The 15,373-nt window shown below is 39.3% G+C and overlaps 1 protein-coding gene across 2 annotated transcripts in view; it reads left to right on the top strand.

Moving 5' to 3' along the window:
• The window catches only part of znf236 (zinc finger protein 236), a 68,980-nt gene that overhangs the window by 20,021 nt on the left and 33,586 nt on the right, over positions 1-15,373 (top strand). For both annotated transcript variants that reach the window (XM_008285286.1, XM_008285287.1), the window contains exons 10-17: positions 1,123-1,395; positions 2,299-2,502; positions 2,677-2,809; positions 5,380-5,640; positions 5,746-5,978; positions 6,903-7,004; positions 10,197-10,339; positions 11,273-11,376. In XM_008285286.1, coding sequence (XP_008283508.1) covers positions 1,123-1,395; positions 2,299-2,502; positions 2,677-2,809; positions 5,380-5,640; positions 5,746-5,978; positions 6,903-7,004; positions 10,197-10,339; positions 11,273-11,376 — 1,453 coding nt within the window. The remainder of the gene's footprint in view (positions 1-1,122; positions 1,396-2,298; positions 2,503-2,676; positions 2,810-5,379; positions 5,641-5,745; positions 5,979-6,902; positions 7,005-10,196; positions 10,340-11,272; positions 11,377-15,373) is intronic.

Raw genomic sequence — 15,373 nt, 5'->3', positions numbered from 1 at the left:
CAGTTAAATTCCTGATTACCTCTTCTCTTTGGAACACCGTCATATTTAAATCCCATTAAAGATAGAATTTGTCTGTAAATCCAACAAATATATGTTCAAAGTATAATTCAGTTGCTTAATCAAAACCTTTGAATGTGCACTGAAATTAAATTCACATCCCTTCTTTTGGGTTGCATTGCTGTCAAACTGTTCACTGGAGTGATGTGTAGGACAAATGAAACTTGCAAGCGTTGTTGCAAGTATTCATGAACTCGTTACTGCATCGATATGGAACACAATAAATAGTGGAACTGGAGTTTAGAATTATGCTTGTTACATGTTTGCACACACCTAAGTAAAGTTATGAAGACAGATGGAAGTTATCAAAAATAATTTGTTTACTAGTTTCTTAACCCATTTTCAGACTGCTGCTGAATAAGTCCGTATTGTTTCACAGTGGTATCAAAATAAACAGCAGAGCCTTTTCCTACTGGTTGTTTCTCTGTGCTGCAAATCGTTGAAATCCAGCGTTACATCCACTTTGTAATAAACATAAACATAAAATAATGAGTTTGCTTTTCATTGCTATGATTTAACAGTTGTAGTAAAAAGATGAGTGTTGGTCACTGGTAGGCAGTTGCAATCCTAGACTGTTGGGGGGGGTAAATTGGGGGCCCCTCCTGATGATGAGCCTGTATGTAGGCTACTGTATGTACACAGTTCAAAGACAGTTATTTACATTAAGCACCAAACACATTTTTTATTTTAAAGTCATACAGTATCCCACCATCATAATTCTGATTTTGCCAAACAATGCACAATAATCCAAACAATCACTCCTACACAATTATGGAATGATATCTGTGCTGCTAGTGTTTTATAATGAGATACATGCAAAAAAACAAAACAATTTCATTTTTTTTTTCCCTTGATATAAAGGCTTTTATAAGAAATCTGCAAGTATTATCATATCAAATGATAACTGTATAACCCAGGCTGTTCTGAGAAACAATTGAAAATAATAAGTATGCAAATTGTAATTAAAAAAAAAAATTATTTATGAAATGTGTGAAATAGAATGATTAGTGATTTGTTACATACAGAGATGCTGGACAGTAGTTTTTGTTTTTCTGTCCTGTCCAGGATCCATCAGGGAGGAGGACGGTGTCCGCTGGCACGGCTGCCCGTACTGCTCCAAGGAGTTCAAGAAACCCAGCGACCTCGTGCGTCACATCCGTATCCACACCCATGAGAAGCCTTTCAAGTGCAAACAGTGCTTCAGAGCTTTCGCTGTCAAGAGCACCCTCACAGCACATATGAAAACGCACACGGGTATCAAGGCCTTTGAGTGCCAGTGCTGTCTGAAGTGCTTCTCCACTTCTGGCAGCATGAAAGTACACATGCGACTGCATACAGGTGAGAAGCACTTAAAGCCAAAGTAAAACAACAACTGAATACACTTTTGGGCACTTTATTGACTTGCTGCTTGTGTCACATCATGCACTTGTTGCTCAAACTAATCAGTATAAGCATAGGGTAAGGGAGACCTCTAGGAGCTCTCGACAGTACGTTCTTCGTTTCCTGGCTGCGTCTATCATTTACAATTCAGTTATATGTTATGGTAAATTGCACAACAAATTGCAGAAGCTGGAGCTGTGTAAGTATAGCGGTGCTGCTGCAGCTTGAGCACTCATTTGTAATCATGTATTTGCAATCATTTAGTATATGCTTCTTCTACTTAAAGAGATTATTTTAAAGGATCTTCACCGGGACATGAAATATCAACATTAGTGCAAAAAAACACAAATAAATCCCCATAAAAAACTGTAGCAGTTTAATTATGTTGTGCATTTATGCATTAGTTTTGATCTCTCTAAATTGAATGTAATGGCGCTGTCTTTGCTAGGTGTGTTTACTCTAGCTCTGGTTCTGTGCTTGCTCTAAACTAAGGCTTTTGGTAAATATTTTTTCAGCTTTATTTCCGCCATGGCTTTGTGCTTTTACAGTTTCATATCTGTGTCACGTTTCATTGTGCTGTAATTATCGGTTCATAGAGGAATATACTGTTTCCTGCTATCTCAAAGGCTTTGTAAGCTTTTTGTAGCCAATGTTAAATAAAATTACAAGAGGTTACATTTTTGGTTTATGTGTGAGTTTTATATTATCTGTTTGGATCAATTTAAGGATGATTACCTAAAATATTATCTCAATTTTGAATCTTTGGAAGCACATATGTCAGAATCAATCGAATTCTCTAAATGTTAATTCTCCAAAAGGGCCTTTTTTTTTTTTTTTTTTTCTTCCCTCTGCTTTTCCCAGGTGTCCGTCCTTTCCCCTGCCCTCACTGTGACAAGATCTTTCGTACGTCAGGCCACCGGAAAACACACATCGCTTCTCACTTCAAAAGCTTGCAACAGAAGAAGCACAAGTTTCCTCGCAAAACCAACAAAGCCAAAGTGTCCAAAAGCAACCTACCTCTACCTGATATCCCCCTGCATGAACCCATCCTCATCACGGACTTTGGTGAGTGCATGTGTTGACTATAACATTCATGTAAATACGAGTGCATGTTGTGTCTGTTTTCAAGATAGTAAGTTTTTCCGTTACCTTTGGGATAAAATGGAATGCAATGTTCAGTTACTTCCCTTCTTGTTCAGTTCAGCTGAATATTGATTGTTCACATTTTAATTTCAACAGGTCTCATCCCATCCCAGAACCCTCGCCTGGCTTTCCAGCAGTACCTGGACGTGGTGGGCAATGACCGGCCATACAAATGCCAGTTCTGCAGTAAGGCCTATAAGAAGTCAAGCCATCTAAAACAGCATGTCAGGTAAAGACTCTTTGTAATACTGTATTTTCAGATCATCATCTAAAAGAGTAAAGTATCATGACTTTTTGAGGGCAGGTGCATTAAAGTTACTCTGGGTGGAGAACCTTTAAAACCAATCTGAGAGCAAACCGACTTCTTCATTAAACCCACAACAAGTTATAGTTACCGCTTGTTGAAATATAGAATTAGAAAATTCAAGGAGCAGGTATGGAATATTTTATGTTTTGTCTAACTGCTAAGCGACTCCCTTTTTCTCCAACAGAAGTAGGAACCTTGGTTTCGACAGGAAATTGCAATTATTACTATATAAAAGCATGTATAGCCCTCTCTAGCTGTTAAGGAGAGACCTAGTTTTTGAGATAATCTTTATTTACTTATTTATACTACCTTACTTTATGACTTGTTTGTTAATCCTGTGAATGGGTTTTTCGACCTGTTTTGCTCCTAACCTGATTTTATTCACTGTGCCCTCGTTATATCCTTCAATATAAAGTTGTGCCCCTCTATGGAAACAGCACAAAGATGCCTGGAAGTAGAAAGAACTCAGAAAGTCTGACTGTTGCAATAACATAAATCATAAAACTAAATGTAAAAAAAAAAATAAAAAAAAAAAAGATGAATCAAGATGTGCAAAATCTTCCTAAGCGCACACAGGTGTTACCAATACTAGAATAAATGCTGGCTGTTCATGCTATAGATATTTTGCTGCTTACATGTGTACTTTCATACTTGTCTCCTGCTTACTTTGTATAAACACAGCCTGCAGTTCAACCCAGTTCAGCCAAACAGTGCTTGCATTTTTGTCATGTGACTGTGGACCACAACTGAGCTACTCCTGAATTGTCAGGTGCACCAAAGAGCACATTTCACAGAGTCAGATTGGGGCAAATGTTTTATTTTTGGCAAATTTTTAAATGAAACGCGTTTAAAGTTTGAAGCTTAGATTTAGATGTTTTCTCAACAGAAGTGCACTGTACAAATGATTAGGTTAAGACTGCTGGAATATTGAAAATCTGCTGCTTTTATCTGCTTATTTATTTATTTATATTGCAATTTCTGGTTTTGATACATTGTATCATTTTAATGATTTAAAAAAATTAAAGATAATTTACCTTTTAAACCTGCTGGTAGTCTTTGGGATTCAGAGGGTTAAAAAAAAAAGAGACCACCATTGAAAATTACCACTAAATAATTGTCATTGAAAATGAGAACCTGTTTTCAACTAGCTTACCTGGTAAAATAAAGGTTAAATAACTAAATAAAACTGGTAGTTCTGTTAGACAAGTAGGACTTCAACCAACTGAGGGCAGTATCCTTCATGTCAACTCACTTCTGTGGTTATTTCTGGTCCCCAGAGGGTGAGTCTCTCTGAGGGTGGTGTACCCCAAAAGAAATATAGTTGAACATGAGGTCATCTCTCTGTATAGCAAAGAATGGATTTAGCTGTACCATTAGAAGATCGATGGAAGTCAGAGCAGCACATCTCAGAAATCTAAACTACTTATAAACTGTTACAATCTGGCCGTCGAGGGTAACCGAGGAGTAATAAAACAAACTGTAGACGTGGTGTCTCATAAACGTCGCCCAGATAATCATCTCAGACAACTACTGAGAAGAGATTTAATGAGGTTACTTTAGGTTATGATATGAGCTCTCCAAGAACCAAGAGGGGGAATAGTGGAGCAAAGCAAAGATTAATAAAGACATGTCGATAGAGGAGATGGATTTGTTCAGTTAGTTATATTTGTATAGCGCTTTTGAAAACAGAAGGAGTTCACCTAAAGCGCTTACCAGCTTAGACAGATGGATTAATGATACAAGCATGCAAGAATACACAGAAATCGTGAGGATGGAAAGAAAATGCCTAGGGAAGGTAAAGCAAATAGTTGCGAGTCAGGAGAGGGTGAAGGGAAGGTGCATGGTTGTTTGAAGATGAATAGACTGGATAGAAAAACAACTGCGTCAAATGCAGCATTTGTCCAAGAAGACCTACAGTTTCCCACTGAGTCATCATAGCAGCCTGTTAATATGGTCTCATCACTATTTCTGCAAATGTATACACTGTATGTAAATGTCCTTGGTTTGCTACCACACGTAGATGAACAGTACAAGGACTTTGTTGGATTAACTGTAAAACGTACATTATTTATGGATAAACTGTTAGACTTTCAACCTTTCCTTTTATGACACACTTCCAACTTTTTTGTCTTCATTTTGGTATCGGGAGATTAATCAGAATAATGGGCTGGTATCCTTGCAGTGCCTCTGGAAGGTCACCGCGTCTTTGTCTTTGTTAAACTTATGGCTTGTATATTCCACCGAGGATCCAATTTTGAGCCAGTGCAATGACGGAATTTGATTTAAGTTGACCAGAAATTACATTGTCATGGCAGCTCAAGAATAGTAACTTTCCACTTTGTTCTAAAGAGGTGTTTGGTTTGTTCATCATCCCCCAAGAACTTACATTAAAGAACACATTTTCAATATGCTATTTCTGCTCCTGATCCCACTAAAAATGAAATACTGAAACTGAAATTTGACGTCTAAGGTGTGTGTTTTTATTGTCTCAGGTCTCATACAGGTGAGAGGCCCTACAAGTGTTTGCAGTGCAGTCGCGGTTTTGCCTCGTCAGGAGTCCTCAAAGCTCACATCCGGACACACTCGGGCCTAAAGGCGTACAAGTGTCTGATGTGCGACACAACGTTCACCACCAGCGGCAGCCTGCGTCGCCACACGACTACCCACAGTGATCTGCGACCTTACATGTGCCCCTACTGCCAGAAGACCTTCAAGTCATCACCCAACTGTAGGAAGCACATGAAGACGCACAGGTTTGAACTTGTGTTGGATGACATTGTCCTTGTTGTGCACAAACTCCATCAATCAGACCTGTGTTTTTAAGGCCCTGACTTTCTAATTTGTTCTTGTTGAACCAGGTATGAACTGGCCCAACAGCTACAACCCCAGTCAGCAGAGGACCCCTTGGGAGCAGGCTCTGTGGCCCATGATATGCAAGTGGAAATAGAGGGAGACTCTCTCCAACAAGCCCCTGCTACCACAGCAGAGCAGCAAAGCATGTTGGGACTGGGCCAGACGGAGGTTGTGAACGGAGGCCAGCAGGTGACACTGGAGGCACCGCTGACTGACCAACCTCTAGTACAAGGAGAAGGTAAGAGCGGCTTAATGCATGCTACCTCAACATCCATGACTGCAAAAGATGTCGCTTTATACTTTTAATAATATCACTGTAATGGATGCATGCAACTTAGTTGAACAACTGCCCTGCAGCACGGCCTTCAGCCACCACAACATGCTGTCACCTGATTATGCAATCCATCCAGGGGCTCAGTCATCCATCATAGAAACGCTGATGTTGTTGACACTTAAACGAAGTAATGAAAGTCTGTTTTTATGTACTTATTTACCTCATGCCATTAAACAAGAGTGGCATAAGTGATATAAAATTTTTTTTTAAAAAGTTCTGTTTGTTTGTGTGATAGTCTTAATTTGTTTGGGTTATTATGTAACCTCTATAATGACCAAGATCTGGTGGAGAGTAACAAATCTAAAAAATGATTTCTTACTCTCCACAAACAAGTCAGATGAGCCCAGTTGACCTCTGAAAACTCCATGTTTTTCAAAGTGAACTTTTGTTGATAGTTCAGAATTATCTTGTAACTAAATGACCTATAAAATGCACGTCTTTTAGTGAGGTTCTGTATTCTTAAACCTCAGCTATTTTAGAATTTACCCTTCATGCAAATGTACAGTGTTTAAATGTAAAGTTCACAGAATGTTGTATTTCCATAAAATCCCCAAAAGCACTGCTAGCAGCAACAAGCTGGCCCCAGTCTACACCCCCTTGTCATGTTCATGGTCTGTAATCGTTGAGCTTTATATCACCATACTAAATTTATCTCTGTTTGCATAACTTTGCATGATTAACTATGTGGTAAAGTAAATAGTCTGCTGTTTAACTACGCTTTAAGTTCTAACTAAAAGGTAAACAGTGGAAATGTCCCTCCAGTCTGTTTGTATAAGTGCTTAAACCGAACTAATCTCTCGCTTTGCATCTCTTTCTTTGCATTGACAGACTCATATGTGACTACCCAACATGCTTTGCCTCAGAATATCAGCCAGTTTGAGACACCAGCACTTCCCCAGCCTGCATTTGACCAGCAAGCTCTAACGCAAGGTACAAACACAAGCAGTGACAACTGTCTCACAAATTTCACCCATGGAAGCTTTTCTCTTCCGAATTTATTTGACTGAAGCAGTTGACAGACTTTATTTTGTTTGTAATGCATGAAAATATGAGAGTTGATGAAAAAGTCAGTAGACTTTGTCTGTAAAAAAACAGGAACCGTGCCTGATTTAAATGTGACCACCATCCCTGTTAAAGTGGCCTCCTTGTGCAGCAACACAATGCTGCTGCATTGCTTGTAACTCTCCCTGGAAGTTCCATTACCTAAACATTTCAAGCACCATCCCTTGAACTGAATCTAAACAGTGATCCCTCAGCTTAGATTTCAGATAAGGGAAGAGGAATAAGTCACAGTCCAATCCTGGGGGATTATTTTCAGAGGCACCACATCAGTGCTGAAGACAACAACAAGCGTGTCCTCGCTGTGCTCCTGGCATGATGCTCGATGTGCAGTTTTGGAAACTGCGGCCTGTGAAAAATACTTTTGTTTCCCTCGGTGGTAGCTGCCAATCCCCCTCTCGTCACCTGTGATGATCCTCAAAATGATTTTGACTTTTCTTGGGCAGCTGACTGATATCAGAATCACACATCTGCACCCACCAGAATACAAAACGCGTACAACACAGGTCCCACTGTTGACCACACAACACCCTGACTCATGATGGTGTGTGCTTGTGATGAACTCTAGGCACTAACACCGTGAGCAGTGTGACCTTTAGATCAACCTTCATACAATTTAATGTGTGTCCATGTGCATGTTTTTGACAAAGAGGGAGAAAGTTTGTGTGTACTGTGTCTTTCTGTGTTGCACCAAAGACAGGTTTGTGTGATGTGAATATATGAGCGGTAGCAACTAATTTATATAGGCAGTAATTAGCATTCAGTGTTTTCTTGCTGGAAGAGTTTATTGATAAAGCATAGTGAAATGCAATCATATTATAAATGACATTTCGTATTATAAATTAGCATTTACAGAAATCATTCAAAAATACATTAATGATGAAATAGCCGTGCAATAGACTGGCAACCTGCTCAGGATGTCCCCTGCCTTCACCCTGAGTCAGCTGGGATAGTCTCCAGCCCCCCCGTGACCATACAGAGGATAAAGCGGTGTATAGATGATGGATGGATGGATGATGAAATAAGCTTCCTTTCAGCTTCACTATGCTGTCAACGGAAAGAGTAATTGTTGCTCTCACTACAATTCCCACAACAAACTGAACAGTTAGTTTGGTTATATTACATGAACTATCTGCAAAAGTGACTTGCATCTCTTTGTCTCCATTCTTTTCTGCCTCCCTGCACAACTCTTCAGCCAATGCAGTGCTCTCAAACATACGGTTGCTGCCTCACTCCCACGTTGCGACCATGCCAGCTGACGCTTCTGTCCGGCAGGAGTCCTGTGTAATCAGAATTTGGGAAGCTGCTGAAGGCAACATAACAAACATCATGCATCTGTGATGCATATCTACATTTTGTATTCTCCCAGGAGCCACTATAATCATTAAATCTGAGCAAAACAGACATAGTGTAGTTTCATCATTTTAAAGATAAAGCCATATGGCCTTGTTGTCATCAAATTTTTAAGAGCGTATCCGCAATAGGAGAGCTCTAGATTAGGACTTTTTACCTCCCACCCTCCACCACTGGAGCGAATGCATCTGATACATGATTAATTACTGTGGTTGAAGTGCTACAACAAATGATCCCAGGGGTCCTCTGGAGGATACCCTAGATTGTTTTGCTATTTGTATCATGCTGTGTTTGCTCGAATGAGTCACCTAACTTAACTCAGAATCTCATTTCGTTAATCGCCGCGGCACTAAGTTCGCAGGTGTCTTCGCTTTGCTTCATTTGAGGTTCACGCACTGTGTCTGCTACGAAATTAGCGGCTGTTAAAAGTGTCAAAGAACAAATAAGCCCACACTGCAACTTTGTTCAACAATACAAACCTTAATGATACCCAGAAGAAGCTTTTAGCATATGGAGACACAGATGTGGGTGTTTAAATGTGTTTGAAGAACCCAAATTGGAACTCATAGCTTTGAAAGGTTAATTAGCGGTTCAGCTATATCCAGACAGTGTTTCAGTTACATTTAGGCTGAATATGGAAACGGAATTTAAAGGAGTAGTTGTTGTTTCACAGACCAAACATGCTCTTTTTATCGTGTTTGCTTATTAAAAGCAGATATCCCCGTTTGCTTGACAAGCATTAAAAATTCTTTGCATGCTGCTGCAATACTCATTAAACAATAAGTATCTTTTGTTTACTTGGGATATCTGCACCTGATCCTCTCATCCCCCTGCTAAACAAATCTTATACTTCATGGACATAGAACCTCAGTAGGTGTCTTGCAGTGTCCTTGCTTCGAAATAAATGCAAGGAATCATGGTTTCCCATAAGAAAATTGCATTGCAATGAGATGATCAATGTTACTCACTTCACCTGTCAGTTAATGTTGTGGCTGATCGGTGTTAAGCTACAAGTAGTTAACTAGCTACTGTTACATGCAGGAACAGTTTTAGCTGTCATATATCAGCAACTGAAGTATCTCAAAGCACTGAATCGGCAGTTATCCAAGTGCAATAACGGCATCACTTCAAAAGCCATCATCGTCACATTATATTTACTTTTTTCCTGTTTAAGCTTGTGTTTTGGACAATTTGTCACATAACGTTCAATAACAGACTCTAAGCAGCACTTCATCGAACCTCTTTCCGCTACAGACTGTAATTCCATTGCCGGTCAGAGAGCTTCACAGAGTGATGAATGTCATTTAAAAATCAATGCGGCCGAGTTTCTGACGGATATTTTTTTTGCTTTGCACTAATGTTATTTTTATTTTATTTTTTATTTTTTGTTGTTGCTGACAGGAAGAGTTTTACTTTATTGATTTGCTAACTGCATTTGTGCTGGGTTGTGGATGTGCTTTAGTTGTTAAATGCTGCAGCATCAGACCGTGTTTTATATTGTTTTGCATTTTTATTCTCCAAGTTCTTCCTTTGCTCACGAAATTACAAAGTTTCTCAGCCAAAAATGTAAGCGTGTTTATTCAGTGGAAAGTTCCACAACAATATTATTCCCAAAATTCAATTTAGAGACAACAATGTTATCAGCCAACTCTAGTGCCTTTAAATGTAATAATTCAACAGACTGATTATTGTCCGTTGGCTTCCTTCCAGGCTTCACCATCGCCGAACCGAGCTACAATCAGCCGCAGTTCTCCACCGTCCAGCAGCTGCAGGACTCCAGCACCCTGGAGTCTCAGGCTCTCTCCTCCAGCTACCATCCCCCAAATCTGCTTCATGTTCCCAGTGCTGAAGTGGTGAGTCGAAGATCCCTCAGCGAATATATTAACATGGGCAATTAGTTCAATAAAGACATTTAAGAGTGATTTCAGTCTTTCAGATTACTAGTTTTGTCCTACAGCACAGCCCTTCTGTAGAGCAGATGATTAGATTGCACTTGGAGCCAACGACAGCACAGATCTGCATACTGATGACACAAGCGCTGCTTCTCTTGAAATTCTAATGAAATTACAGTGCAGTAGTGTATAGATGGTTAATGTGCCAAAATTGGCGCAGTAACCACTCTATACAAGTATAGAGTGGCTTCATCAGTTCTTGGGATTCTGCTTTTATATATACATTTTTATTTTATTTTTTTAAATTCATTTTGTGATATTCTATGTTTTCTACAAATTCCCTAAATAATACAATGTAAATAGCTTACCTTTAGAGTAGATTAGAGGTTACTTGACTTAAGGAAATATGCATGTTTGCTTTTTTGACGTAATGACAAGTCTATACTTGTGAACAGCTCAAGGTCTCATGAAATACTATTGTTATTCTCTTAATGCCATCCACTATTTGTTCAGGGGTTACTAGTGTGGTAGACGCAAAGTAGTTTGATTTATAGGACAAACAGACAGATGGGAATTAAGATGTATTAAGATTAAGGAAGTGGATGTAACACACAGCTCCGCTCGAAACTACAAATTGCATTTTTTTTGTGTGTGTGTGTACCGAATAAACAAAGAAAATGCAAAGTCTAACAGAGCATTACAACTGATAGATTTATTTATCAAGATCATTAGAGCAAGATTAGATTTCTTCCCTCGTTTCCATTCTATGCACTGCTAAGCTTGTCACATTTCTTCTGCCAGTGCATACATAGGAGTGGTGTTTGTCTAATAATTTAACCAAGAGCATTGCCCTTTTGTATATGTTTTTAAGGCGAGTGTTTGTTGTTGATTTAGACGAACGGGCTTCTTCAGCAGAGCAGTCAAAATGAGCTCCAGCTGAGCACAGAGACTCAGGACTACCAGGACGACAGCGAAGACAACTCCAAGAGAGCCTACAGGTTTGTGTGTGTGTGTGTGTGTTTGTGTGTGCCTGTATGAGTGGCATCACAAAGTATCTCCACCTCTTCACTGTCTAAATTTCAACCCTTTTGAAAAGCACCAGAGGTGATAATTACAGCTTCCACCACTCTTCAGCATTTTCCTGTCTGTCTTTGCAGATCATTTCACAACTCTGTCAGAACACACAAAGCACACAAATGAATCGTGATCTCAGGTCTCCTCGGCAGCTTGCAGTGGTTAAGTCCACCATTGTGTTTGGAGCATTCAAGGAAATGCAGCGATTTTTAGCAGAAGCTGCTATATTGGCTGAATGATTGTACTGAAAATTAATCGTGGCTCATCCTGATGTTGCCTGCATTCGATTCCCCCAATCCTCCCCACTCAACAAGCCTTCACGTGTTTGATTCTGCCTTTCAGTGAGCAGAACCTGGTTTTCATCTAAGCACTTGATATTCAGGGGAAAGACTTCAGCTCTTGCTTCATCAAACAAGAAAATCTGCCGTCAGAGTTCTTTACCAGCAGTGTTGAAAAGTCCAGGCAGATCAAGGGTGTCGTTGGTCTATTGAATTCTCCATTTAGGAGCTGATTGTGTTGCAGGGTTAGGGTTTTCCTTTCAGGTCTAGTGATCGTTGGTGCTGTTGAGAATCTGTTTTAATAGCAATCACACGTCATTAAAATTCAGCAGGTGTCCTCCTCGTCTTTTGTCTGCATCTGAATACTGAGACTTGGGTCTACGTTCAAACTAACCTATTGTCACACGTTTTATTTTTAAAATGCATTACTTCTGCTACATTTCCATCTACTTGTTACTCTGGTGTTGTACTTATCTTTACTTCAGACAGGTGAAGTGTTGCACACAGTCGCATTTTGTAAGCTGCAGTTAAATCTTTTGTTCCAAGATTGTCTTTTGTTCATTAGTGTATTATTATGCCTTATGTCACTTGATGTACTATAGGCCTGGGTGAGAAAACAACAGCAATCTACACCAGTGATAGACACCAAATCAACAGCTTTTCATTCACATGAACCAGATGCAAACTGCTACAGAAGCACATAACGAAATACAAAATTTAGTTGTCTGAATAAACCCCAAGCATGCTCTCTTCCTGGTCCATAAGCAGCCGATCATACCTTGATCATGGATCCTCCTTGCGTTCCGTTTTTGTCCTCATGGCTTCCGTGCAGGTCTCCCAAGGCATGCTAGTCTGTGACCACCTGGGCCTCTGTTTGCACCTACAGACCTCCCCTGGTGGAGGCTGCAGACAACAGGAACCTACAGTTGCCCCTGCAAGATAGGGTCAAAAAATACCCACAACCCCTCACACGTAGGCCGATGCAGGGGTTCTCGTCTGGTCACACCCAGTCCTGGCCAGCAACTTTGCAAAAAGACCTTAAACTTCAAGAGTTGGTCTCTTTAAACTCTTTTAAAGTGTTCTTAACTGACTCGAAGGCAGAGACATCAGTCTGTAGATGTTTTGACAGATGATTATTTTTGATAGTTATGTTTCTGATCTCTGCTGATATGTTGATTTCTTATCTTCTAAATTTAATTTCACCATATATAATGAGTCTGATGTTTGTGTGGATGCTGTTGTGACCTTGTCTGTCTGTCGATTGTGCTGCTGCATGCCTTGGCCAGGAAACTCTTAAAAAAGAGATTTTTAATCTCAATGAGCCTTTTCCTGGTTAAATACAGATTAAATTAAAAACAAGAAATTCTGAACCTTAACCTCAGTGTGAGCAGCAGCATCACCCTGGTAGCCCTTTGTGCGCCTCCTAATTTTACTTGAAGCAATTGCGCATTTACTGTGGCTCTTTTCACCACTTTCAGAATGCTGTCACTTCAACAAACTGACGCCACAGTAACGTCACATATCCCATGTCTGAAAAAGCTTTATTGTGAAGGTAGCCCTGGACTGATATGCACACATCCTTCAAGTTTTATTAATGTTTTCGTATTGTTTCGATGATCTCCTTCTAGCTGCAGTCCTTGGTAACCCTGTGTTTTGAGATACATCACAGAAACAAAGTAATTTGATTCTCATTGACTGCTTGCTGGCTTTTAGTCTTCCCTCAGTGCAGTGTTTGCTCTGTGTTTGTGTGCTCTATTATCCCCAAAGAAATTCCTTTTTTCATGGCTTACAAGAGATTAATGGTACACATCATTACAACCATAAATAGACGGCACTGTTTATTGCATTCCCAATGAGTGCCCTTCGTAACTTTGCCTGACTTTGTTTTCAGCACCTTTAATTTCAACTTTGCCTGAGATAAATCAATACCACTTAGATACATACCACAGAGAGGCATGTTGCCTAATGTATCTCAGGCACCTCTTTACTTCTCCATCTCTATATCAGACGCTCATTTTTAACAAACTGAGGTACATGCATGTTTTTAAAAATCTTGTTTAATTCATTCAGGGGAGTTGATTAGAAGAAATAAATAACTGCTTATCGTTTGCATCATTTCTTGTTGGATATTTGCCTGTTAGTCAAACTATTTAGGTAATTTCTTCCAGACCATGTTCCTTCCTCTGGCATTCGCTTGATAATTATGCATATTTAATAAGGATGGATGGTATACATGGAGGTTGTTGTGTCTTCCCGAAACGATAAGTTTGATCTGCAACAGCTGTGAGAAAGAATTTAACAATCACAGGCACGTACAAGTTTGAAAACTAGTGTATTATTAGATTTTCCCAGGCTGTGAGATAGAGATGGTTTCATTTGGTTTAATTATTGTTTTAATACCTTCATATTTACTATTTATCCTCGCATCACTGGGGAAGGTAGACACAGAGTAATTAGTATAAGTTTTGTTATTTTGTAGAAAGTATGGGTTCACTATCAGTTCACTTTAATAATCCTGACATGAAGCGGCAGTCAGCCTGCCAGTACCTTATCAGCTCACTAATTAACAGGAATGCTCCCCAGCCACTTGATTTAGTACACCTGTGAAATCTGCTGCATTCCAATAGAACAACTCTGCCAGTAATTTTACTTTTAACAAAGCCTCTACATTTTCAGTTTTTGTTGAAAATTTTTTGATTTTTTGAGGTCATTGTGGGTGGCAATGGTGTATGTGACTGCAAAAATGTATAAATGTGAAGTAGAATCCTTGCAGCGTCAACAACAACATGAAATGCAAAAGCTTTGTAAAAGTAGAAATTATGGCGGAGCTGCTGTATTGTTTACACGAAGTGGGCAGTAAAATTGAAGGTACTTTTAACAGCTTGTGGTTTTAGGAGGGATTATGTTCTCACCTTGACAAGAAGAATCCAAGACGTTAGGCATAGCCTTTTCATTTTAAAACACATAACTCCTGCTGTGTTTAGGACTGTCATCCACACTACACTGGTGCTTTAAGATCCCTAAAAGAGAGACTTTTGAAAAAGCTGCGGACCCTTGTTTAGTTTGAAAACTCTGTGGTTGCATTGTCGCCCCACTTTCTTATTCAGTCACATTGTGTCCTACTCTGATTTGTCACGTCTGTAAAATGTGACCTTTTCTGACGCAGAACAAAGACGTCTGCGTTTGTCACTTTCAGGGACAGAGCTACCTTGTCGATGGTCCAAGCAAAGAATGATGCCAGAATGCTTGTTTGGACAGAGATCGTGTTCACTGTAGAATGGCTTTTTAAAACGAAACCTTGTAAGTGTGGATGCATCCTAAGAAGTAATAATAATAATAGAAATACTACATTTTATTTAAAAGCGCCTTTCTGGACACCCAAGGACACTGTACAGAAAAACAGAAAACAAATAAAATAATATAATATTAAATAATATAATAATATTACACGTGATCACCCAATAAACCACCACATGTACTTTTATTATGGGTTTTTTTGTTGTTGTTTTTGCTTTTTTGTAAAAATGAAGTGAAAGTGTTGCTCAGCAATGAACAGATTTAAAATCAAAAGGGCATTTTTAAACAATGCAATTAACAAATTGATTGTATCCCCCCCCCCCCAAAAAAAAAAAATGGAATCTGA

This window comes from Stegastes partitus, unplaced genomic scaffold (assembly GCF_000690725.1).
Source record: "Stegastes partitus isolate 25-593 unplaced genomic scaffold, Stegastes_partitus-1.0.2 Scaffold394, whole genome shotgun sequence".
Classification (NCBI taxonomy): Eukaryota; Metazoa; Chordata; class Actinopteri; family Pomacentridae; genus Stegastes; species Stegastes partitus.
The sequence above is the reverse complement of the archived record's forward strand: the minus strand, read 5'-3'. Positions and strand labels throughout refer to the sequence as shown.